General features: G+C 39.4%; 4 protein-coding genes across 7 annotated transcripts; 1 reads left to right on the top strand and 3 right to left on the bottom strand.

Annotated features, from left to right (window-relative positions):
- Window positions 1-6,152: 6,152 nt before the first annotated feature.
- On the bottom strand, window positions 6,153-11,613 carry bub3 (BUB3 mitotic checkpoint protein). 2 transcript variants are annotated; one of them, XM_085466510.1, is made up of 8 exons: window positions 11,411-11,613; window positions 9,343-9,537; window positions 9,183-9,252; window positions 8,929-9,080; window positions 8,260-8,418; window positions 7,972-8,149; window positions 7,515-7,731; window positions 6,153-6,538 (listed from the first exon to the last, which is right to left on the bottom strand). In XM_085466510.1, the coding sequence occupies exons 2-8, from the start codon at window positions 9,535-9,537 to the stop codon at window positions 6,529-6,531; spliced, it is 981 nt and encodes a 326-aa protein (XP_085322636.1). In that variant the 5' UTR covers window positions 11,411-11,613; the 3' UTR covers window positions 6,153-6,528. The 2 variants fall into 2 exon arrangements, with proteins under 2 accessions (XP_085322636.1, XP_085322637.1); XM_085466511.1 differs by lacking the exon at window positions 6,153-6,538 and having other exon boundaries at window positions 7,511-7,731.
- A 989-nt stretch (window positions 11,614-12,602) lies between these two features.
- Window positions 12,603-14,645, bottom strand: hmx3b (H6 family homeobox 3b). The gene is made up of 2 exons (XM_085466509.1): window positions 14,163-14,645; window positions 12,603-13,882 (listed from the first exon to the last, which is right to left on the bottom strand). Exons 1-2 carry the CDS (start codon window positions 14,440-14,442, stop codon window positions 13,290-13,292), a joined length of 873 nt encoding a protein of 290 aa, XP_085322635.1. The 5' UTR covers window positions 14,443-14,645; the 3' UTR covers window positions 12,603-13,289.
- A 2,177-nt stretch (window positions 14,646-16,822) lies between these two features.
- On the bottom strand, window positions 16,823-21,456 carry acadsb (acyl-CoA dehydrogenase short/branched chain). Of its 2 annotated transcripts, none has more exons than XM_085466503.1 (11): window positions 21,350-21,456; window positions 20,855-21,020; window positions 20,666-20,766; window positions 20,361-20,567; window positions 19,372-19,542; window positions 18,934-19,059; window positions 18,754-18,846; window positions 18,586-18,675; window positions 18,345-18,482; window positions 17,951-18,050; window positions 16,823-17,428 (listed from the first exon to the last, which is right to left on the bottom strand). In XM_085466503.1, the coding sequence occupies exons 1-11, from the start codon at window positions 21,380-21,382 to the stop codon at window positions 17,352-17,354; spliced, it is 1,302 nt and encodes a 433-aa protein (XP_085322629.1). In that variant the 5' UTR covers window positions 21,383-21,456; the 3' UTR covers window positions 16,823-17,351. The 2 variants fall into 2 exon arrangements, with proteins under 2 accessions (XP_085322629.1, XP_085322630.1); XM_085466504.1 differs by lacking the exon at window positions 21,350-21,456 and adding an exon at window positions 21,276-21,327.
- A 536-nt stretch (window positions 21,457-21,992) lies between these two features.
- On the top strand, window positions 21,993-25,199 carry LOC146703328 (zinc finger protein Pegasus-like). Of its 2 annotated transcripts, none has more exons than XM_085466505.1 (4): window positions 21,993-22,046; window positions 22,327-22,483; window positions 22,575-22,763; window positions 22,940-25,199. In XM_085466505.1, the coding sequence occupies exons 2-4, from the start codon at window positions 22,348-22,350 to the stop codon at window positions 23,866-23,868; spliced, it is 1,254 nt and encodes a 417-aa protein (XP_085322631.1). In that variant the 5' UTR covers window positions 21,993-22,046; window positions 22,327-22,347; the 3' UTR covers window positions 23,869-25,199. The 2 variants fall into 2 exon arrangements, with proteins under 2 accessions (XP_085322631.1, XP_085322632.1); XM_085466506.1 differs by having other exon boundaries at window positions 22,013-22,195.
- The last annotated feature ends 469 nt before the right edge of the window (window positions 25,200-25,668 follow it).

Here is a 25,668-nt window from a genome sequence, read left to right as displayed (position 1 = left end):
CAGCATTCTGCCGCCTGTCACAAATCTGAAAAACAAATGCACTTGCCCACGGCAAGAGCCATCAATAATAATATAATGTGTGGACAATGATGAATTAGAGCCAGACTTCTCAGTGCATTGCTGTTCTACACACAGAAACATTATTGGATGAATGAATTGATCTCTGTGTTCACATTAGTTTGCTTAATCTGTATTTGAGTCGATGGGACAACATACTGTTTCACTTCACCGAATTCAGAAAAGTTTATCATGTCCAATAATCAAAAACTGTTTATGAAAGCATCTCCTTTTTTGTCTCATTGATTAGGCAGCATAATGCACCGCAATCACTAATCACTCAGACAAAATGCACTTAGAAAATGACAAATGTATTTTATATTCAATAACATCGATTTTTCCCCCCTTGCTTAGGTAACAGGTTGGAGCTTAAACAGAGGGGCAATCAAATGTATTTCTCTATAACAATTACCGACGCTAACTTTGGACAAAGAACATGTTTAAAATAGGTCGTTGTGTTTAAACAAAGATGTAGTAACAGTTCAAATTCCCTTCAGTTTTTGTCACTGAACTGCTTGGGATCTGGGATGTTGCAGTATGATCACATCAACAGTTGCTGCAGGTTTGTTGGCTGCACATCTGTGATGCGAATCTTTCGTTCCACCACATCCCGGTGCTCTCTCTTCATGTTTAAGAAATAACTCTGAGATGATTCGACCAGAACTTTTTTCTAATGTTATGTTGTCCAATTTGGTGAACCCGTGTGTATTTTAGCCTCGGTTTCCATTTGGTTGCTGCTTCAAGGTATAACATGCTTTGGGTTCAGAGATGCTCTTCTGCATACTTCTTCATACTTCATACCTCTAACCTCTGGCATCAACAAGGCATTCCCTGGAGATGGTTTAGGGGAAAGATCTCAGTAGATCAACTGTTTCTGAAATACTCAGACCAGGCCATCTGGCACCAACAACCATGCCATGTTCAAAGTTTCTTAAATCATAGTTTTTCCCTAATGATGCTTGTTTTCAACTTCAGCAGGTTGTTTGGCCATGTTCACATGCCTAATGCACTGAGTCATTGCCATGGGATTGGCTGATTAGATTTTTGACATAATGAGCAGTTGAACAATTGAACAGGTGTAACTAACAAAGTGGCATTTGAGTGCATATTATTTAGCATCAGTACTGCCAAATATCGTAGTATAACTTGTAGTTTTTAAACAATACTATGGTCAACCTACATAAACGTCCACAGGTCCTTGTATAAACTAGTCAATATTACTGAATACAAAGAAAGCTAATACCAGAAAACAGCTCCAAGCAGCTTCATTTAAGTAGTTATGTTACTCTAGACCCATGAGATCCTCATGGCCCACAATGACAATAGCATTGGTATACATGTTCCTGTGATCAGTGTCTTGACCCAAATGTCACAGGGCATATACAAACACAAAAAGCAATAATAGTCCTAAGGGTTTTCATTTTCTTATAATGCAGGATTTAGACAAATAAATAAGAAGCAAATATAGATTGATAGTGAAAAGGAAATGGACTATATTGATTTGAACTGAAAATGAAGGCCACTGGCTACTGTGGCTTTTCCTTTCACCCATTGTGACCTGAGTGTTAATATAAATGCAAGTATTTAACCTTAAGCTATGCTGTATGATTGCATGGTAAGCCCAAGTTTAGCTGTGCCTTCTTCTATTTGACACTAACACTTAATTGTCTGATAATGGCTGTCTTGAAATTGTATTCTGCAAGGGATTTTGCCAATAACCTCTAATAAAGCAGGTTGAAATGGATACAAGGAGTAAGTTAAATCTTGGCCACACTCACCCAGAGGCACAGAGGAAACTTGAGCCTCAAAGATTTGGTGCATTAGTTCTGCTAAGCTAACCGTGAATGCTAATTGCAGGAAGGACAAACTGTAACCCCTGCCCTGTGGCCATGAACCCATTAAACAGCACAGAGAGTTCATAGGTATGGAGAGTGCACAAAGAGGTTTGCCTGAAAAGACCTGCAATCTGATTTCAGTTTAAATGGGGATACCTACTTACTGTTTTTCAAAGGTTCCCCGGGGATGTGCCCTCCCTGTATTTAAAGTAAGACTGCTTGTCACTCCAGAACTGACCGCAAATCATCTGTACAATGCAAAAGGTTCTGGAGTCTGTTGTGTGAGACAGAGAACTTGGGTGTCTCTCTACAGAACAGATCAGTTATGTCTAAGTGCTTGTGGTTTCACGCCCTGGAGGGTAACAACCCAGTCATGGTAACATATGACACCCTGTACATGGAAAAGGTGTTCTTTATGATCAGGAGCAATAAAGCATTGCCACTGAATCACCAACCTTAATTATTTAGATTGAACTTTCATTTAGGCATAGATTGCTAAAAACACGCCAGACAAAATACAAAACCATGCTAGTGATAAAACATTACCAGGAATGCTATTATGCACAACAGTATCCCAATTTACATTGATTGCATGCTAACGTTTGCTAATTAGCACCAAACGTAAATGTGTTTGCTCAAAACCAGATGCCGGACAAACCAGATTTATATTTGACATTTGATAAAGTATTTGTCCCTTTCATGATTTCTTAGTTTTTTCCATATTTCTCACACTTAAATGTTTTAAATCTTCAAATAAATGTTCATATTTGACAAAGGTAACTATAAAAAAATCTGCATTTTATTACTTTATGAAAAAGTCACAGCTACTTTCTGCCACTGAATGTGCCATCTGCATCTGCTAACCACTCTTCTAAAGAATAAGTGGTCAAATGGTCCATTTATGAGACCTTGGACAGTTTACATTGATGGAAGATACACACAAGTGTAACTGATAACCTGGTAGCCGAACGTTCCACATATTAATGCTTAAGTTTGTTTACGCTGTTTGTGTAAAACACAGAAATACATTTATTATGCGATGCCCTTTATAGTGAAGTTAGTCTAAATGTAAAACCTAATAAGATGTGGTAGTGTGATTAACACATTAGTGGCTCAGTAATTTAAAACAGCATCAATTGAGTTTTTATACAAGTTTGTTACACTGGTATAATTTCTTTCAGTTTCTACAGTCTCCAAAGTAAAGATCATGGTCTTGTCCTCCCCAGATTTAGCATGCTGTGTCCACTTCATCCAAACTTCGGGGGAACGAAACCCAACCCTTTCACTCGGGCATGGCTGTGGCCTGCCTCGCTCCTATCTGCCCCTGCCCCAGGGAGGCTTTTAAAGGAACTTTGGTGGGCGAGACAACATCTTCTCAAGAGCATTGTAGTTACATTAGAGCGTAATTAGGCGATAAAGCTTAAGGCCATGTAACCCACTGCTAGGTGTCACACTCACAGCTATCCATCTCTTTTACAGGGCTGACAGGGGACAGGGGCACTCCTCTGGGAGCTGGACTATAGTAAATTAAAAATCTCTGGGCATGACAAGGGGGGGTCACAGATATTTGGTTTGACATTCCATTTTGGCTCATAAGCTTTGCGCTGGAGATTAGGTTAAATACAGTGCAGTCCAAATCTTTATTTAAATCATTTAAAAATATTTAGAGACCTTATAAAAAATAAGGTCCTTAAAATTATAAAATTGGATTACATTTCTTTATTAAATTAAATGTATGAATGATATTTTAGAAAAATTACAAAATAAAATACTTTTTAACCTCACTGGTGGCATAGTGCTATGAAAAAGTACTTTCCCCATCCATATTTTTTTTTTTGCATGTTTTTCACATGTTTGAGATCATCAAATAAATTGTAATATTAGACAAAGATAACTAGAGTGAATGCAAAATGCTATTTTGAAATGATGGTTTCATTTATTAAGGGGAAAGACCTATCCAAAGCTACCTCACCCATGCCAAAAAGTAATTGCCCCATAAAACTAATAACTGCTTGTGCCTCTCTTGGCAGCAAAAACTGCAATCAAGCATTTGTGATAACTGACAATGAGCCTTTCACATCACTGTGGAAGAGTTCTGACCTACTGACAATTTTTTTTTGATTCAGCCCATTGAAGGGTTTTCGAGCGTGAACCTTCTGTTTAAGGTCACACCAAAGCATCTCAGTTTTAGGGCTAGACTTTGACTAGGCCACTCCAAAACCTTCATTTTGGTTTTTTGAGCAGAGGTGAGTTTACCGGTGTGTTTTGGATCTTTGTCCTGCTGCATAAACCCAGGTGTGCTTGCGCTTTAGGGCACAAACTGATGACCAGACATTCTCCTTCAGGATCAAAGCAGCTCCAGACTATCACTCTATTGTAATTTTAAAATTTGTTTGATAATTTGTGTAACAAATATGCAAAAATAACTGAAAAAATGTTTGCCCAGGAAGAGGGCAAACATTTTTCATAGCACTGTAAAGTATTAAAGGAGGCTTTGTTAGGGTGTCAGTAAAACCTCGAACACTGAACCATAGTAGGTGTGCTGATATGGTTATGAAATCTTGTAATCAGTTTTCTTCCAGCATGAAATATAATTTATGCTCATTAAAAATTACCATAGTTTAATTTTTATCATTTAAAATTGTGATTTCACAATTAAAAGCTTGAAGAAACTGCATTATAGCATGGTGTCAGTTTGTGTCTTTGTGGTCTACAGTAAGTAACAATGAAACGTAAGACAAACCAGAATGTGGTCAATATTTTCCTGATGCATCATGTGATTTCCCCATTTTTCCCCAGCTCACGAACGACGCAGGGCTATCATCAGCTTGATATAATATTAGAAACCAGTCTTGAGAGATAAGGTGTCTGCTGAAGGTCATCTGCGCCCTCTTGAGTGAACATAAGAGCCCTTTGTGGTTGGGTTAAATGCACCTGACAGGCTGTTGGAGGACAATCACCCATTTTAATTGTCATGTAACGGTTTCATGTAGAGCCAAAGTGTCTGCAACACTTCAGTGGTTGGAAATCAGAGCCCAGCCACACAACCACAGATGTGGTTATCTGAACATTTGCTAGAGGAAATAAAAAAAAAAAAGACATTTGGAAGAACATGCTGATAGATAATCCAGCTATCTGCAACAATTTGTTAAATTATAGAGCTTAATACATCTTTTAATAAAAGGGTTGGAAAAATACTAACTGCCTTAATGCACCTTTCAAATAGACTGCTAAATTACTTTTTCCTGTGTAACACCTATCCAATATGGGTTTAATGAACACACTAAATTTCGCAATTTAGTAGAAGCCAAAAATGGCAGGAAACAAGGTAATTCACTACACCCATAATAACAAACCCCTGCCCATTCTCCCTCTATTTCCATGAATGCCATTTCATATTAAGCTGCAGTCCTAATCTAACGTCAAAGACAGACTCATTATCGACAATCACAGGAATTAGTTACATCATTTCACCAAAGTGGACTAATCATTTCCAGGATACTGCAGAAGCAGATAAAACCATTTGGGAAAAAATAGGATCTCTTAAATAGAATAACTGACATCTATATCTTCTCTCATGCTTAGGCTGAAAGGGTTCAGAAACTGCATTAGATGCCATTGAAAATCTGCGGGAAAAAGACATCGCTTATATTTTTCCAGAGCTGCACTGTGCCAGTCGTATATTACCAAATACTGCATTACAAAAGCCTGTGTTGCATCTAATTCTGTCATCAGTGTAACAACTGGCACAGTCTATAGATAAATTCAGTGATAATAATACACTTTTAAAAAGTTTTAGCCCTCTGAAACATCACTGCTGTCATCTGCTAAAACAGCAGAATTAGCTCATTGTTTATAGGTTGGAAGTTACCATAAATCCACTACTAAGGGATATATCTATATCTGGGGAGAGAGAGAGAGACAGAGAGGGAGAGAGATGTATATACACACACACTTAAAAATGGATGATGAAAAAAAGGATGATTAAATAGGCTGGGTCATCAAGTTTAGTTGTTTTTTTCTCCCAATTTTCCCCAGTAATAAACCTGGATCTTGTTTAGGCCAAAGACCTCTGATGTCTATCAGCAGAGGTCACTGTCTGGGGGCAAGTGGAGCCCACAGCAAGATGAGTGGATCATCACTTTCCCTCAACACATCATCAAGAGAACAATCCTTATTGCCTTGACACATTCCTAGCATTTCTCCAGCTGTTGTTCATGCAGGTAGTATGTGACAAAGTATAAATTAACTTCATGATGGTCATATTTGAACATTTATTAAATTCCAAGTATCAAACTGTGAGCACTGAAAGACTGATCCACGAACAGCTGCAACTGTGCCTTGTTAAAATGTCAAAATACCAAAAAGACCAAGGGGAAAGAAAAGTCAAAAAGGTACAGTATATACAAAAATGATTTTAGTCGAGAAAGAACAAGACAAATACATAAAAGAATGAAATATTTAACACAGACCAGAAACGAGCAGAAAATGTAACAACTGTTACTTAAATTACAAATGCGGTTTGGGAATGGAAAGAAATGACAGGAAACGATATAGTAATGGTACACTGGATGCCAGCAGATAAATCCAATGTGATAAAGGCTTCAAAGGCAGAGGGAAGTCTTCCTCTGTGCACTTAGGTTGACCTGTAAACCAAAAAACACAAGAAGAGATTCAATTAACTTGAGCAATCACTGAATTGATACATGGAGACAAGTCATATCCCATTTGGTAACTACAGTTTTGTATCATTGCTTCTTTTCGAAGTTCTCGACAAAAGCCACTCACCTTTTAATTAAGTCGGTACTTTAAAATTACTTTTAACATCTGCTTATTGAGATTACAATCAGTCTTTCTACATCTAAAAGCTCCAATGAAAAAAAAAAGCACATTTAAGGCATCCTGAGGCGAAGGAAAAGATAACCTTAAAGAGATTTGGATTTTTGGCCAGAGTCCCAGTATAGTCATGGCTATGATATACACCACAAAGATAAGCCTCAAAATGCCAGGTCGTGGTTACCAAACACATGACAAGAAACTGTTGAGCTCTGCAACCAGGTTCTAGGGACAAGTATGGCTGACGGTGAAAGAGACAATCTGGTATTTGAAAAGTATGTTGTGATGTTTATAGACTATTATGGATGTTTACCTGCCAGTACCTATTCAGCTTACTCAAATAAAGCTGAAAATGAACTCTAATAAAATCTATGATTTATTTCAAATTAGATATAGAGGGAAATATTAAGAATTCCTTTTAAAATACTTTAGGTCTGGATTGAAAAACAAGTCAAAAGAACACCTCAATTCTTTTGACTTTGACAAAACAGGGGTAGTATTTATAACAGGCCCACTTTAATGGACTGCCTCATGCTATATAGAAGGTTTATGTTTATTTGGTCACTGAGTAGATATTTATAACAGCCACAGATGTACAAAGTGAAAGGAGGACTTCAAGTTCTCATCTATCTTTCACTATCGGATATTGAAAAGTGGATGGACAGAGATAAAGATCAGCATATGCTGCAGCTCGACCTGCACATTGTAAACAGCACTGCTCAGAGATTCAGCGGTATGAAACTGCCATTCTGAGCACTTTGCACAGCAGACAAGAGGAAGACTCACTTGGGCTTTGTCTCGGCATCTGTGACCTGGCGGATAAAGATGGCATCCTCTGGGTGGCTGATGTCTCCTTTCTCAAACATGTAGGAAGCGGCGATTGCAAGCATGGTGCCATCATTATTAAAGGCCAGTGATGCAATACTGGTTGGATACCGATGGAACTGACACAAACGCTTCTTGTTGAATGGATCCCAGATGTTCACAAAGCCATCTGAGCCACCTGGTAAAAGGAGAGGTTCAAGGTCAACCTCAAAAAGTTTTCGGCCTTGTTATTGCTGAGATATGGATCTATATTAACAAGAGTTCTGGATGCAACCTTGGCAGTTAAGAGGTGAAGGTCAGAGAAAAATCTAAGATATTTTCTGTAGCTGACTCTTTTTGTATATACATATATAAGCTAAGACAGATCTAAGAATAAACAAATACCTGCTTTTGTCAAGTACTAACTAGCCAATCTTACCTGTGGCAAAGGTGTTATGAACACTGTGAAATGAGATGGCATTGACAGGATAAACATGCTCGATTCCTTCTTCCTTCAGCCTGTGGCACTTGAAAGCGTATTTCTTCTTCTGAACTTCCTGGCTTGGGTCCAGGTACTCTACAGCTACACGTCCCTCAATTGAACTCAAGACATACCCCTGGAGCCAAGACAGAAAATATGAGGTTAAAATTTGACTCTATATTATCAGGTTCTATTAAGAACAAATTATCAGCCAGGTTTTAACAGTCTTCATATTTTATAGTCTACCTGTTTGTTGGGGAAGGCTCTAATGCAGCGCGTCTGATACTTCAGACTGGACTCTCTTCTTTGCTGCACATATCCCATGTTTCTCAAATCCCACACCAGTACTCGTCGTCCTGCTGTGCCAACAATCAGCCTATCTCCAGCCACAGAGAGGGTATACACCTTTGACAAAGACAAGTTATGAGACAAGATGGCGACATCACTAGCAGTGCCAAAAATCATATGAAATGTATATGCATACAACATTACTTAACCACATGCAAACATATTAAACTTAACATCTTTTTCTTTGTTAACCATTATGGGAAAGTAAATGAATACAATTACAATGTCTAATGTAGGGAGCTTTCTAGAAAATATATTAATAGCTACATCACTGTGTACCAGTATTAGGAGTAAAGCCAAAATAAAATGTAAATAAAATCCATCAAAAAATTTTCCTGTTTTCATTAATAGTCTTATCAACTCATTCTCAATAACAACTGCTAAACCTGTAATGCCCTCCTGAGAATCCAAAATACTTTGTTGCTTTGAAAAAGGATGAATCTCCAAAAATGTCATGTTTTCTTTTTTAAACTTTAATAGCAATTCTAGTGATTTAGATCTGAAAACATGTATATAACAATCTTATAAACAATATGGTTAAGCTCAGTGGTGGCTCTACTGCTTTACCTTGTCTGGCTGAGTAAAGGTGCCAGCGTTGCAGGGCGTTCGTGGGTCCCACAGTCGAACTGATCTATCCCAGCTACCTGTTACCATGACATTAACTTCTGGGCAGTACTCTACACAACGAATGGCAGCATCATGTGTTCCAACAATTGTGTCTGTTTAAAGAGAAGAAACCAGCAGAATATAGATGAAAGCATTCCAACAAATATGTTTTACTACTGGAAGTTTTTAATCCACCTACCAGATTAGTAACATACCTTGGTCTGTGTTCAAATCATGCATTTTTAACTGTGCATCTAAACCTCCACTCCAAGAATGTGTTGGATCCTGAAAGTTAAAGGTTTATCATTTGAGCACACCAGACTTCAAGGCTATAACATAACAAGAAGAGACCTAAGCAGAAAATATGTGACCTACATAAAATGCACAATCCAGAACTGGAGCCGTGTGCTGGTACTTCATTCGCATGGTGTTGCCTCCCACGTCATAGAGACGGACAGTGCAGTCCCAAGAGGAAACCAGGAGAAACTGGGCTGTGCTGGGACTGAACTTGACAGCAGAGATGCCATCCTCTGGTCCCTGATTGAGCTTGTACTCGTTTGAGCCTGTCATCTGCAGCAGAGAAAAATGAGCAGGCGATTTCAACTTTAATAGTAATCAACCCTGCAAGGTGTTTTAATGCAACCTAACTGACATTTAGACTGGAATCACAACAGGACACAACAGAGGTCAAACATTATAAACTGGGCTGTTAATTTCGATCTAACTGCCCAGTTTTAAATACTGCTCCACTATGAACATCTATGACACTGTCAAAACACATATTTTATTCATTTCCTCATTCATTTGGAAAAAAATGTCTGTACAGAAATTTTTAACACTTTATTGGGCAAGGAGCTATATTTGGTAACTTAATAGCCAAAATTAGCACCCCAATGCTTCATATTGAAATTGTAGAGCCATGGATTCCTCCCAGTGAGTCAGCAAAGATCAGGTCATATATATATATATATATATAGTTCCAGTTGTATAGTTGTGATAGAAGTTGACATAGGTGTTGTTTGTTTAGGATTTCTAGAAATTTGAGACGTGTGTGGCATAAAAACTGTAGCAACATATTTGATCATATGACCTGTTCACCTGAAACTGGTACAAGGGATGTCAAGTCCATTTTAGACATACACCGGATGTATCTAGCAAGCCATACTTGTGTTATGAAAAACAAACAAAATAAAAAACTATTATAAACGTAGGACAGCAGATGTCAATTGTATATTGAACCTTGCCACAAGTTTGTGTAATAACATAAAGTGATTCAGTGACAAATGTATTCCACTTGACATTTTCAGGCTATAAATAGAACCACAGATGCTATATTTAGTTCATTTTATAAGCATACATCCATGTATTTTTTACCGTGAGTCTTGTTACTGCTAAAATTGACTTAGTATTTCAATATATGCGATTAATTTATTTTGGACTGAATTACATGTAAGAGAAAATAAGTGGTACCACCACTAGTTATACCATTTTTTACTCCTTGTTATACATTTACAATTTCTGCATCACCGTTTTAGATTCATTTTAGGCTTCACTGTTAATGCGCACCTTCAAAGATGGCTGGATATTTATGTTCTCTCTTTTATTTTGCATTTGTGTAGTTGGAACTTTTTTTTAAGTACCATGCCGTATATAAACCCTAGATCCAGGTGGATACACATGCAGCGAAAAAACTTAAATTGTTGCTGAAAATGATAAATATTTAGTTACAATGTCTTATTGGAAATTATGTCACCTTACAGAAGCTTCAAGTATCATAAGGCCTGTGACAGAACAGGACTGCTGTTATCGTTGTGACAAATGCCAGTATTATTCAAGATAAAAATGTTTCCCTAAAATCTCTAAGTTTTTCCAGTACTTTATTTTATAGACACACTTTTTGGAAACATGTTTACCTAAGATGGGGAGAAGTCATTATACTGATTGTGATTTGCAACACAACGTGCTCCAATGACACTTCAGATTTGAAATTTTGAATTTCCACGTCTTTCAGTGACTCCCTTATAAAGGGTTACTATTACTTAGAAGTTATTAGTGGCTTCAGTGAAAACCAAACATGCGTTTTCATACACATTATAAAGCTACATAAATTCCCTGGTCGCAAACACAGCCTAACAGCAGTTGGTTAAAGGCTTTGTTGCTTGTTTTCAATGCAGCCCACCGACAGAATACCCGCCCCAAATAGTAGCTAGCAACCATATAAACTAAAATACATGTTTATATGCCTTTCTGTCAGTTGAATGACTGCGCTACTTGTGACTTTATAACCGCATTACTTTTTGTTCCACACTGACTGGACTCATTGTTCAGTTAAATCCAGGAATTACACCAAGCCCACTACTACTCTTGCCACTGGTGTTAGCTAATGCTAGCTCGAAAGGGCAAAAGCAACGAGCACAAATGTTAGTAGTTTCACTTCACTTACCGCTTCAGTCAGATGTCGTTCGGACGTGATCAGTTGGTTTATTTGCCAAGAGCGATTATTATACCTTTTTAGTTAACTATAAAAATATATGAATATACGAGAACACAATGTGGCTGCGTGAGGATAGCTCGCTACCGACGGTCCACAAGGCGCTGATTGGTTGAAAGAAATGTTCAAGTTCGCGCCTGCGATTTCATTGGCTGAGCTGATTTCTATGGTTATTTCCGTTGTCTCAATACAGAACACGTGACATGGGTCCCTTTTCTGTCTTACGCCGTATTTCTTCCTAGAGCCTACTTTCTAAGATGAATAGGCCTGATATCTATCTATCTATCTATCTATCTATCTATCTATCTATCTATCTATCTATCTATGCAAGCATTTATCTGTGGTTTTACTCTAAAATCATGAAGTTGTATAGCTCATATGTTAAATAAACAGGTAGCAGAAAAGCTGAGAGAAAAGTGAGCACATTTTGAAACAGGCACCTGTACAATGCGCCTTTTTTTGTTGTCCATTTTTTTGTTTTTGGCTTTTTGCTTTTGCTTTTTGAAGTTTGACTAGGAGTTTACCACATAAATTAACCACCATAAATCAACCATATTGAGGCACATGTAATGGTATATTTTAGTTTAAGCTGCTCTCAAGCGCTATTCAATAAGGAAAATAATAAAAAAGAATAATAAAATAAAGCATATAGTAACGTGATGACTTTATGAAAAATTAAGAAGGCCGGCTCTCAATCTTTCTGATTCATTTTGTAATTTAGGCTAGTACATTCTAATTTGTGTGGATATGTGACAGTTTTCTTCTTCTTCTAATTATAGGACATGTTTTCCGCAATACTTTTTCTTAATTATATAAAGCAAAAATTATATGATGAAAAGAGCTGACGCTGAGGCCTAAATGCTTCACAGAAACCCAACATTTGGTTCATCCAACGTTCCTATTATTTAGAATGCAGTTGTTTATTTTTCTAAGTGATCGGTATAAATATTGTTGCCACTCTAATGCTGATCCGTGTTTTATTTTCGATAGGCTCGAAAATAAAACACGGATCAGCATTAGAGGAAGCTTAAGAACCCTTAAGAACATACCCCTCACAAATGTTTGAAACCAAGAACGACATGACTTGAATAAACATTCGTGTTGCACACACCAAGGCTATATAAAAGGAAACATTTCTTGCTTGAATTAATTTTTACTGAGTGCGAGACCATATAATATACAGAATTTCAATAACAACATCAGAAGAAAACCATACACAAAAAACAGAGGCTTTTTTGGCTTTTTCATGGCTTTAAAATTACGCCAACCACTGCGTCAAAAAGACAAATGCCTGTATCATCTGCAGTTGTTTTTTTGGTGGTGGGGGGGGGGGGGGGTCTTTTAAGAATGACATGATTGTCCTGACTATTACCAAGTGAGCTATAGGCCTATGGGAGACAAAGGCTGGCAGCCTAATTTAAAGCCAACAGTATTGCACAATATTGAAAAATATTAAAATATTTAATTCCACATTCAAACACTGACACAAATCTCTGTAAATTACATATAGACAGCCAACCCTGTTCAACTTAATACGTTCAAATATATGCACCCAAAATGGATCATAATAATTAAAAAGAAAAAAGAAAATAACCAGAAAATCCATTACTTTTGTTCCCCACACGCGTGGGAGCTGTAAAAGGGACCCTGTCTTGCTCAAGGACACTTTAGTAGAAGAAAGCATGATTACAAATAATAATAATAATAATAATAATAATAATAATAATAATAATAACTGTGTCCGTTCAATCTACAAAATATACAAAACAATTTTTTTTCAGTTAATCACTCTCATTTAAAAACAAATGTACAATGCTTTATGACACAAATGTTAAACGGGTCTCAGCAGTGGGACTGGGTGAGAATAGTACATGTGGTGGGGGAAAGCCAGGAGTGCCTGGCCGCCCGGTGAGTTTGTAGCAGGGCCCCCGCTCGTTTCTGGGGCTCCATTCTCGTGGTAGAGTATGGGAACCCGCACAATCCTCTGTGCCGCCGCATGGCTCAGGTTGGCCGCCTCCAGCTCGGCGGCCAACTGCCTTTTCCACTTATTCCTCCGGTTCTGGAACCAGATTTTCACCTGTGTCTCGGTTAAGTGCAGAGACGCGGCTAGGCCTGCCCTCTCTGAGCTGCTCAGGTAGCGCTTAATGTCGAAAGTGGACTCCAGCTGAAAGACCTGACTTCTGGAAAACACGGTGCGCGTCTTCTTCTTCCGACAGGGCTTCTTCTCGGAGTCCAGCTCGTCGTTTTTTCTCCTCCAGTCGTCCTCCTGGTCTGTTTCTTTCTTTGGCTCCTCCGAGTCACTTTCATCCAGGGCGATGTCATCGTCGGCGCTTTCATCTTTGGCATCTTGATCACTTTTCTGGAGATCCGGAGAGCGCCTGTCCGGTGCCTGTGATGCTTCTCTTAAGCTGACCTTCTCAGACCCTGGAGAAAAACATTTTATTTTGTTAAAACCTATTCTTCAACGACAAACAATTCTGCAGTGAAAGCTATCCTACCTCTATTCTATTTTCCCCTTTATGTAATTGGTTTATTGTTGGGATACATTAAGTTTAATTTAGAGTTTAAAGTATTTAAAACGTTTTTATTAAGATTTACGTATCCATTCACGATGTTGAATACACCACAGCTTTTCCCGATAGAAGAACGTGAATTAATATTAAAACACTATACGTCCCTCGTCTAAAGCAAAACAATAATTTACCTCCAGTCCTAAAATGTGCTCCAAGCGTGTAGGGGTACCACCAGGTAGATGCTCTTTCCAGATATTGCGCGGATAGTCCAATTCTCTGTGCTGGCAGCTCAAATCGAGGAACAGACAAATCACCGAGCCGAGAAAAGAAACTGCCTTCCAAAACCCCCTTGTGCGAGCTGAGGATGCTTTTTGGCTTCGTGGGTTTGTCTTCAATATTCAGCAGGTTCTTTATGGAGAACGGCGAGTCTTTTGCAGGTTGGCGAGCCTCTTGAGTATCAGAGTCTGCCATCACCGTTTACTGTCCGACAGGGATCACCATCAAAAGCTGAAAAAAGATATTAAACAGATCTAAAGGATTCTCTGGCGTTAAAGTCCGAGCTAAAATAGTTCGCATAAGATGGAGGGAAAACTCAGAAAGTCGCGTAAAGCTGTGCCCAGCTTCCCCCCCACGAGAATGATCAGCGTGAGAGCGCAGAGATCACTGAGTCAGACTTGCTCCCGACCGTAGTGATGAAATAAAAATGCCATCCGAGTTAAAGCGTGCTCGGTCGCTGCTATTGGACAGGTACAATAGCAAATGGGATTTGAGATGAAACCGCGTGGGGGTCTGACAAGAATGGACTCCAAAGAAAAAGGCCGCGCGAGAGTTTTGGCTTCGGGCTCAGCAGTACGCACCCACTTGTCAACCAATTAGATAAAAGAGGAAAATGTATCAGGGTTATGAGGGGTGTGCGCGAGCCACAATTACCTGTCAGTAAATTGAATAAATGGTCCATTGATTAAATGGTCCAGCGAAATCAAGCAACTTAGCCTTATTAAACAAATTACGCATAGGGTTTACGCACGAATGTAAGCTACGATATACAATAACAAAATGGCGAAGTATTATTCTTAACGCACAAAAAGATTCAGAAAATTGTTAAATATTTAGTCATTTAATGATTTTTGTCATTAAACGCGGACGCTGAACACTATGACGCACGATTTCGGCGTGCCACTATTCTGTTGCGTCCTGACGCGCGTGTGTTCGGCAGGAAAGCTGTTCGTTTCACCTGCACCGGAGCGCATTGACTTCGGTGTAATTTTATTAGCCAGGAAGCGCTACAGGCAGACATCAAATTGAATGTTTAACCATCGTGATAAAGTCTTTTCACATCAGCTTAGTACCAAAGCAGACAAACCCACAGGGGCAGCAGGTGATCTAATGCGCGAGGATGACAATAGGCCTGTTTCTGTCACACATACAACAGTGCTAGTACTTGAATTAAGCAAATTTCAATTGTGTACCTGAAGAGACATGTATAAGAGCTGTTTGGTCACATTTTATTTGTGCGTATGATGAACGAAAGAAAGACCAGGAAAGAAAATGAATTTATAAGTACACTGCTTTTCTGATCTCTATTTAGACTAAGAGCATATATCTCCAAAAACGGAAGAGATATCAACATTTTGCGTGTCTATTTGGTATAGGCATACGCAAAGAAAAAAAGAGACACTAAAAACATTTAAGATGCACCATTTAAACCAAAGTTGAAGCAAATGCAGAGAACTAATCAAACAAATTGAATTTGCTCAACCTGCAAATATGCAGCCTGTCCTTTTAGCTCGTGGAGCGCTCTCCAGCTCTAGAGGACAACACTGTGTTTTGTGAAAAGCTACTTGAATCCTTGCATAATTAGAGGTCTCATAGCTGTGTTAAAGATGGGGGCGGAGAAAGAGGCTAGCTGAGCAGCATTTTGCCGATGCAAAGTGAAAAGCAAATAGCTGTGTTTTCATCAGATTATGTTCATTAAAGAGAGGGGGGGAGGGTCCACGAGTCAGAGTGGATCAGAGGGGCAAACAAAGTACACTCAATCAGTGATGTAAATGCAGGCTTGATTTTCTGTTCTATCTTTATGTGATTAAAAAAAGACAGAAATTTAGGTTTAAAGAACAGGTGTTTGTATGCAATTACACTGCAGCCTAGCACGTTTGATTCTAACTTCTATCAGCAAAGTCCCAGCAGTAAATAACACTCAATTCATATTTAAATTCAAAGCTTTTGTTACAGATACAGTGGTGGTGTCAAGAATTATACTGATCGTTTAGAAACACACACATAATCCTAAATTTTTTATGAGGGCAAATACATTTCAGTCCCTTTCACTCTTCAAATGTATTATACAAATACATGAAATAAGAAGCAAAAGCAAATTTTAATATAAAATTATCTGCTACAAAAACATTAAGTTTCTGTATTAGGAAACGGTGTGACTAATGAAAATCATCAAATAGTATCCGTGTCTGTTTTAATTTTTCCCTCTCCATTATTTAAAAGTAATAAAAAATATCACCACATAATTATTTGTAAGAAGTCTTGGCTAAAAGTTTAAAAGCTGTTCAAACAATAGACCTTATTTTGCACAGCACATGTAGCCTGTGCAAATTTAATCAGTCACACCCACAAAATTATCAATGAGTCAATTATGCAAGGCGAGCTCTTTTCATCTGAAGCACCGGCATAATTAAATTGATATAAAATATCATTAGAGGTGACAAGCTGTTAAAAGACATGATAATTGACTGCCGCTTCTGTGAGCGGCTGTCACTCGGGAAAATGCTGCCATCTAGTGAGAGAACTTGGTATTAACCTGGACTCCTCAGCAAATACAAACAACCATACACTGCACTACAGCATACTTCACATTTAATAGTACTGACAGATCATTCTTTACAGATGACTTCCTAAAAGGATGTAGAATCATACAGAGAGAACACACACCTTTACATCACTGATCTCAGTAATCGCAAATCTTACGAAGGCACCAAAACATAATCCTAATCATCAGCTTTCAACAACTAACTCCCACATTGCAAATGTATGGATCATTTATGTTACTGTTACATTAATAATAATCCTAGAACAAATGTGGGGTGAAGGTTGTAAAGGTCTTAAAATGATATACAGTTTGTTACTCATTGTATTTGAATCGATGGAAAGCTCACTGAATACAAAAAGCAAAATAAACATCATTAAACCAGAGCAGCTTTATCTCTAAACCTGAAGAAACGTAACCAAAACACCAGTAACTATGAGCTGCTGCACGAGAACTAATCTATAGTAGTATGGTCTGGATCAATCCCATTATAATCACTGGGGGGAAAAATGCGGAGTGTAACATCGCAGAGTACAATCGTTTAGGCTTTGCTCATAGAGTTTCAAACATTGTACTCCTTATCAATGAACTTGGCCATAGTGGACAGCTGGATATTCGTCGTGCCCTCATAAATGGTACCTGCACAAAGAGAGAAAACAAAGCATTAGCACAGATTCCTGCCATACACAACAAAGTCCATTTTGTCAAACTCCTCTGCACACTACATGCATCCGCCGCTTTCACTAGCAGGAGACAAGGAGGCTTAGCGTGCAGCTAGGTCTGCCGGTGCTCCAGCCAGAGAGCTCGGGAGCCAAAGTGGCAGTGATGAAAGGAAAAGTAACATTTTGAAATGGCAGCTTCCTTGGCTGTGTGCTGGTATAATGGCACTCTGAGGGGTCAGACTGGAGAATTCCAGCAGAGTCCGATTACAGCCACTGCTATCGGGCCTTCTCTCTCCGCCCCACTCTGCTCCAATCACGAACATCTACACCTGACCCTCCTGTAGCACTCACAAGTTTCGTTCTTTTCACAGTAGGACTCCAGCCACAGTTACACTAAGTACACCTTATTTAAGCAGCAATCTCACTAACAGCATACAAACACAAGCCAATATTTGCAGAGTGATCCAGAGTCCAAGCACGTTTGTCGAGTTAGGCTCACCAATTTTACAGTCTCTGTAGTATTTTTCAATAGGGTAGTCTTTAGTGAAGCCTACTCCTCCCATCCACTCGATGCACTTTGATGTGGTAAGGGTGGCAACCTGAAGAAAGTAAATTATAAAAAGATACAGAGAAAATAAAAAGACTTTTTGAGTTGAACTTGTAAAAATAATTACTAGCTGAGACAGCAGCAGAGATATCACAGAAATGATAGGATGTAACAGAACCTAAAAACTGCCATGGCTTCAGGAGAGTCTCAGCAACAACTTTTACTTCTTCTACCATTGGTTGTATGAAATCATGACACAAATAACGTTATGGCAACATACCTAAACAGGTCCAAAAATATCCTTATTCTGTCCTACAGTGTACTACCACAAAAACAGTAAGCTCACCTCTGCGCTGAAGTATTTAGCCATGCAGGCCTCTTTAATGAAAGTTCTTCCGGCTTCTTTCAGACGAGCAGCGTTGTACGTCAACAGCCGAGCGGCTTCAATCTGTGTTGCTACATGGGCAATTTGGTGCTGCATCCCCTGGAATATAAGGAGCACCAAAAGCAGCATCAGAATTTATTGAACCAAGCCTTATCACCACAAGGTGTTGTAAAAAATCCAAAGTCCAAATATGGATCGTGACCTGGAAGTCAAAGATACGTTTTCCAAACTGCACCCTCTGTCTGGTGTAAGGAACAGTGTGATCAAAGCAACCCTGTGCCAATCCAAGCATCTGAAACACACACAGAGTTAGAACACCGCCCTGCTGAATTTGACATTTTAACAGAGCAGATTTTGTGTTTTAATTTACCTGTGCTGCTATTCCAATCCTACCCTCATTCAACATCCCGATGGCATACTTATAGCCATGACCGATCTCTCCTAAAATGTTCTTCTCTGGCACCTAGAACAGAGAGCAGAGTTTAAAAAAAATCTATCTAACGCACTTGCCAGGCATTTCTCTGGTAACGTACATGATGTATGGTCGCACCTTGACATTGTCAAAGTTGAGCGGGCAGGTGGAGGAGGCCCGCAGTCCAAGCTTGTTCTCCTTCTTGCCAATTTCTAGCCCCTCGGTGTCCCGGTCCACGATGAAGCAGGTGATGCCTCTGTATCCCTGCCAAACAAAGATGACTTTATATTTACCTTTCTGTCACAGGGGAACGCATTTAATCACCACAAAGCATCAATAGAACCTATAGAGGGTGGGTATTATAAAGTATAGTTTCACTTGATGTTTTTGTTAAATGAATTTGATAAAAAAAAATCCAGCATGTCTTGGTAATTTCCAAGATAAAGAAAAAAACGCAATCAATATATTGTTATTAGCTTATAAGCTCAGAAGCGACTGTTGAGAGGGGCCTTAAAAATCTAGGCTCAAAAAGAAATACTGCACACTCTGAGAATAGAAACATCAGCAGTTACTCACAGCAGAGAGATCCACATTGGCCATTACCAGGAAAACACCAGCATGCTCTGCATTACTGATCCACATCTTGGATCCATTGATTACATAATAGTCCTTGTGCTTTTCAGCACGCGTCTTCAGAGCAAAAGCATCGCTTCCCGACTCTGCTTCAGAGAGACAGAAGCTTCCAATCTGGTATAAATAATACAAAAATACTAATATAAAATACAAATAAACAAGGAACAAATATAGAGAAATTACACATACGGTTTCCAAAAAAGAACGGCATATATATATGTATATATATAAATAAAGCTCTTTGACTTAACAGCAGATTAAACCAGTACAAAGAACACAAATCACATGATGAATGATAAAACAAAGAATGTTTCCTTTTTTTTGATGATTTTTGGAATCAAATAGCAAATCTTTGGACTAATGAGGAGAAAGACCAACAGTGTACAAGCTCAAAAGCCAGAATTCGTGACAGTAAAGGGACACATAAATGCATATCGAAGGTGTCTTATTCAGTGGAAGGCCATGCTTATTTCATGATAAAAGGCAATTAATCACTATTGGTTATGGCCAAGTCCTGGAGAAGAGCATCTTTCAGTGCTCTTGAAGCAGATGAGCTGGAGCAGCAGAAGACCACACCAGGTTTCTCTTGTATAAACTAAGAACAGAAAACTGAGACCACAATTTATAAGGGCTCACATAAACTTGGCAATATTAAAATGTAAAATCACTGTCTGAGATATTTTCATATTACCCTTTAGGCCCCTTAGTAGCAATTAAGCATCATTTAAACACTTCAATTAAATAGTCTTGTTGCTGACCATGTCCACTCCTTTACTCAACTGCTGCTGTGAGCACTAAATAAATAAATAAATAAATAAAACTAAACAGAATTGAAAGCATGATCAGAAAACATTAATCAGTTGCACTTGACAACATTAACATTGAATTGATGTACACTGTTTTTATTTCTTCCAGATTATCAAGCTGCTTACCATGTCTGTTGACAGTCGATTGAGGTACTTCTCTTTCTGAGCTGGGGTACCGAGTTTGACAAACAGCGTGTTGATCAGAGTGTTCTGGATGTCACATAGTACAGCCACAGAGGGATCCACCTTCGCCAGCTCCTCGATGACCAGAATAGAGGAGAAAAACGAGGAGCCAGTCCCGCCATATTCGGGGTCGATCTCAATGCCCATGAGCTGCAAAAATCAAATGAGTCACTAGAAGGGGAAAAAATGACACACTGGCGTACTTTTAATGACATATACGTTAATTCACGATTAAATTAGTTACGTACACCTTGTTCAAAGAGGGATTTGATCACTTCCTTATCCATCTGCGAATTCTCATCCATTTGTGACACAAGTGGGAAGATGCGCTCCTGTGCATATTTTTTCACTGTCAAGCAGCAATGCAGATATTTAGCGTTTTAAGAAACCCTGTCTCCAGCTGTGCACTACAACATGAAACAAGAGGTCCTGCTTACCTGCTTCCCTCATCATGCCTTCCTCCTCTGTGTATGTCTGAAGTGGAGGGAAAGAGGAGACCACCTCGGCGGGATGGTGTGAAGCCACATCTGGGACAGATCTGGAGGAAGTGCTCCTCCATCCTGCCTGGCATGCCCCCCATGGACGAGAGAGTTGTTTGAAAGACTGAAAAACAAACAGCAGTAGAAATATGTAACATCGCTTAGAAAATAATTAGTAATGAACACACAGTGTGACTGAGCATTACGCAGTAATCTCGGGCACGGTTGACCACTGTTTGAGGATTGAGTGTTGAAACTATTTTGGGATGAAACTACTTAGGTTTGAGCTTCAGCAAATATTAGCATCAGTTAGCTAAAAACGTCACGTAGGCAAGAGCCAGAGAGGTTACAAAATTCAATGATAAAAAAAGGGTTATACCGTAGAAAAGATATTCAAATGAGCGCAGAAACTCTTCAAATGCAAATAATAATGACCTAAATATTCTGTATAACCTTTGAGAAAATCCTGACCAACGGGATAGCCATGATGTTTGTTATGAAACGTTCAGCAGCGTACGTCCACCAGAGGGCTCATTTCTATTTCTGCCTTCAGTGACCTCCTGTAAGAGTCAGACACGAGAAGTTACACTATGTAGGAGACTTTAATGGCAATACATTAATCATTAACATGTCCTTGTGGGATTATCGTTATGAGCAGGAGTGGAGAAAAAAAACATAAATGGCAAGTGCTTCACTGTCTGTCCTGTTAATGTTGTGAATTTTTAACTTTTTGTATGTACTTATTAAATTAAGAAATCAAACGAAATATACAAACTTATGTCAGTGTCATATATGTGTCCTGTGCAAAAATATAGGGCCATTGTTGAAGACTTGTGAGAATGTGCGTGTGTTTCCATCTGTTTGTGCGTACTGAAACCCATGTGCGCGTATTCAGATCTCTGTGTGTGATCCGTGTGGTTCACGCAGTCAGATTTATACATATTAAAAAATATAATAAATATATATATATAAATATATATTAATGACAACCAGTTATATATTATAGATAGAGTGAGAGGGAGAAAGAGAACGACAGCCCCATACGAAAATAAACATAGGCTATGTTTTTCCGATAATAGAGAAGGCAACAGTTGCGTTTGGGTGGCCGCTAACATATCAGAAAAAACGGAAGCGATCGCATGTTCGCCAGGTAACAGCATGAGATGATAAACTGTCCCAACTCTGCTGTTAGCTCGAAGAAAAAGCGTTTGTTAGAGTTGTTACGGCAAAATATGGACCACAGTAACGATTGTGCTTAATTTGGGTGTTAAAATTTAAAATACAAGAGCTTAAATCTAGGTAATGTTAGCGCTGCTGCTAAAAGCAGTAGGCTAGTCATTAAGAACGCTAGCAGCAGTAGGTTAGCTGCTGTCAGAATACCAAAGCAGACTTGTAGTACATCGCCATCACATTTGAATCTTTTTCTTCAGGCTCAGCACACGAGAAGGAACATGGAGGCGATAAAGACCGAGCCCGTGGATTTTGTAAAGGAATTTCAAGAATACCTGACCCAGCAAACCCAGCATGTCAACATGATTTCAGGCTCCGTGTGTGGTGAAAAAGAGACAGCGGAGTCGTTTCAAGCCGGTGAGAAGGAAGCACACTAATATACAAACAACTGATTTACGTGTTTTCTAAGAAAAATCATATGTTGAAGTCATGCTGTGTTTGTTTGTAGTTGCCCCAAGGTGCGAGCAAAATGGTCTGGACCCCCCGTCTGTGGAGGTGAGACTGTCTGTGGAGGATGGGTCAGATGTGCAGATGGATGGCCCGGAGAGGACCTGCGATGGAAAGTATAAATGCAGCTACTGCAGCTATGCAAACAAGGGCATGGCTCGCTTAATAGAGCATATCCGCATCCACACAGGTCAGCGTTCCCACCATGTAAATATTCCCAATATACAGCTGATAAAGTGAAATACTGAAAAGCTTCACCTTGTCTAAACCTTGTCTAATAGACACTTCCCTACCTCTGTGCAAACCATCACAGTAAAATATGCTGGTTAATATCAGAGTTATAACTGCAATTATTTCCTTGCCCAGGAGAAAAGCCTCACCGCTGTCAGCTGTGCCCATTTGCATCTGCGTATGAGCGTCACTTGGAAGCCCACATGCGCTCACACACAGGAGAGAAGCCCTACAAGTGTGACCTCTGCGCCTTCCGATGCAGTGACCGCAGCAACCTGTCACACCATCGGCGACGCCGCCACAAGCTTTTCCCCACCAGTGTGGCACGCTCTCCTTTCTCCAACAAGAGAATGCTGAGCGCTTTGCAGAAGAGGACAGCTTCGCTGGGGTTCGGGCGGCGCCTCCTGATCAATCTCAACCCGGCCTCTGTGATGATGCCAAAATCGGATTTTCTGACTGACTTGTCTCACAAAATCCACCATTTAAACAGCAGCGAGTATAAGAACGCTGCCAGGGTAGATGAGAAGGAAAGTCGCAACAGGAGTGCTAATGGTTTGACTTTTAAAAACCCACTCGACCAGGTGTCTACACTAGCCGGTCAGTTGGCTGAGCTCCACCCTGAGTCTCAGACTCCCGTGTCCCCAGACAGGGAGTCAATAAAAGATGAGAAGCCCATCCTAATACATAATGTCTCCAGTGAACAGGTTGCAATGTGCTCAAATGGAGTGCAGATATCATCACTTAAAAAAGAATCTCCCACCTCACGCCACGAGAACTGTAGTCCTGCTCTGAGCCTTGGCTTTGAGAACAACATGAACGCTCTGACTGCGTGTGTTAGCAACAGCCAGTCGGGCACACCCGCCCCTGCCCTGACTATACCGGACCAGCAGGTCGTGTATAATTGCCAACATTGTGATATTCACTTTTCTGACAATATCCTCTACACTATTCACATGGGCTGCCACGGCTATGAACATCCATTCCAGTGCAACAGCTGTGGGCATAAATGCGCAGACAAATACGATTTTGCCTGCCATTTTGCCCGTGGCCAACATAAAAAGTGATTCCTGACAGCACAGACTTATATGGAGCCCTTGTTTTTATTATATTGGTTATATTTAGCAACTAAACATAGTGAGACTGTTTAACATTTCATGTTTTAAGTTGTTTTTTCATTTTACACTTCTACATCTGCACTATACTGTTGCCTTACTGCTTTTCTACCTTGATCCCTACTTTGGGCTTGTCGTATTAGTTGTGAACGTACAAAACCACAAATGACACTTTACAACACATCATAGTTTGTTGTGAGAGTTAGTTAATGCCTTGTGATATCTGTACTCCTTTGCTCATGCAACTTATTGGGTTTGGCATTAGACTGGGATGGGATTTGCAGTGTTTCATCACTTTGGAGTGAGTCATTAGGATTTCATTCAGCCTGTTGAGTAATCACATTTATAAAGGCAGCTATATACACTGATCAGCCAGAACATTGAAACCACTGACAGGCAAAATGAATAACAGTGATTATCTAGTTACAGTGCAATGAAATGGGCTTCTGTGGCCTGTCTACTAACTGGAAGGTTGGTTGGTTGATCCTCAAAGTATCCTTGGGTAAGCTACTGAACCCTCAAACTGCCCCCAAAGTATCAGTTGGAGTGTACGTGAGAATGTTACAAAGTGCTGTGTGAATGTGTGGTGTGATTGGGTGAATGAAGTCTTGCAGCTATACAAGTACCAGTTCATTTGCCAGTGTTCAGATGGGAAGATTTTGCATGTGGCACAATGTGTAGCACTCACGTGGCACATATTAGCACACCCATAACAAGCCCCACAGTGAATCACCCTGCTTCCAACATCCCAAAGGTGCTGTGTCCACACTGTGAATGCTTAGATCTCTGTTTTCCAGCAGGAAGGTGGGGCCCAATTCAATATTATGAGGGTGGTTTTAATGTTGTGGCTGTTGGGTGTGGGGCTTTTAAAAAAAAAATACAACACCAAAGCAGTATTAAGCACCAAACATTTCAAGCTCAACCAGCTTTGTATTCACAGTGGAGCCGTCGAGGTGCCATTCTCACCACCATTTGTAAATTGCTTGTATGCCTAATAATTATACACCAAAGTCTCAATCATGGTTAAATTAGCCAGACACATTCCTCAGTGGGAGTTGTAGTTCTAATATTTATTTATATGTAACCTCAGAGACTACAATTAGTAGGTTTTTTTTTTTTTTTTTTACAGTTGTATTATATCCCTTTTTAAAAAATATTTATATACTGTCTCAAGTAACTTTGTGTACATACAACTTTAAAATTAATTGTAGCCACTTACTGTCTGTATATTAGCCAATGCTGAGCCATATTAAAGATCCCATATAACCTGGGGTGGTTTATGATGCCAGCTGTCTGCCATCTATAATCCAGTTTGAGTTCCCTTCCCAGACGCCGCAACGCCCATTCACATTCTGGGCCATCTGACCTCAGGAAATCACATGATAGGGTTTCACAATGAGCTTACATGAAACCATGGCTGATTGTGACCTACACCCGTTTTCACACCTTGGCTCGTATGATTAGGTAGAGGATCAAAAGGGGGTCCATTGTCCCTCTTGGAGGGACACTCCCACAGGGCTTAAAATCTGGGACTCTCCACCATTTGACCCTAGAACTGAAGAAGCTTCTTGGATGAGAGGTGAAACATCTTCAAGAAACTTAAAGAAGTCCAGACGCTTTTCTTTCTAAGCTCTATAGATCCCATATAACCCTCATTATGTTACATGTAATGTGAACTAATGTTAGTGGCTTTTCGTTTGTGCAAATCTTGGACACATTAACTTGTTTGTACATGATAATGTTAGTATGGGC

The sequence above is a fragment of the Copadichromis virginalis genome, linkage group LG8 (genome assembly GCF_057382275.1).
Source record: "Copadichromis virginalis isolate Kocher_CV1m ecotype Utaka linkage group LG8, C_Virginalis_male_GT1.1, whole genome shotgun sequence".
In the NCBI taxonomy this organism is placed as follows: domain Eukaryota; kingdom Metazoa; phylum Chordata; class Actinopteri; order Cichliformes; family Cichlidae; genus Copadichromis; species Copadichromis virginalis.
Note: the sequence above shows the minus strand (reverse complement) of the source record. Positions and strands in the feature narration are given on the sequence as shown.

Coding starts and splice junctions, on each gene's coding strand:
- acadsb (XM_085466503.1), bottom strand. CDS start 21,382: ATGGCTATCCCGTTGGTCAGGATTTTCTCAAAG. Junction 21,021..21,349: donor TGGTCAGGATTTTCTCAAAG/GTTATACAGAAT, acceptor TTTGTTTTTCAG/TCTTTCAAACAACTCTCTCG. Junction 20,568..20,665: donor AATCCCTCTTTGAACAAGGT/GTACGTAACTAA, acceptor TGATTTTTGCAG/CTCATGGGCATTGAGATCGA.
- bub3 (XM_085466510.1), bottom strand. CDS start 9,537: ATGACAGGCTCAAACGAGTACAAGCTCAATCAGGGACCAGAGGATGGC. Junction 9,081..9,182: donor TGATTTGAACACAGACCAAG/GTATGTTACTAA, acceptor CTCTTTAAACAG/ACACAATTGTTGGAACACAT. Junction 8,150..8,259: donor GAGCCTTCCCCAACAAACAG/GTAGACTATAAA, acceptor TCTTGGCTCCAG/GGGTATGTCTTGAGTTCAAT.
- LOC146703328 (XM_085466505.1), top strand. CDS start 22,348: ATGGAGGCGATAAAGACCGAGCCCGTGGATTTTGTAAAGGAATTTCAA. Junction 22,484..22,574: donor AGCGGAGTCGTTTCAAGCCG/GTGAGAAGGAAG, acceptor GTTTGTTTGTAG/TTGCCCCAAGGTGCGAGCAA. Junction 22,764..22,939: donor GCATATCCGCATCCACACAG/GTCAGCGTTCCC, acceptor TTCCTTGCCCAG/GAGAAAAGCCTCACCGCTGT.
- hmx3b (XM_085466509.1), bottom strand. CDS start 14,442: ATGGCAGACTCTGATACTCAAGAGGCTCGCCAACCTGCAAAAGACTCG. Junction 13,883..14,162: donor AGCACATTTTAGGACTGGAG/GTAAATTATTGT, acceptor GTTTTTCTCCAG/GGTCTGAGAAGGTCAGCTTA.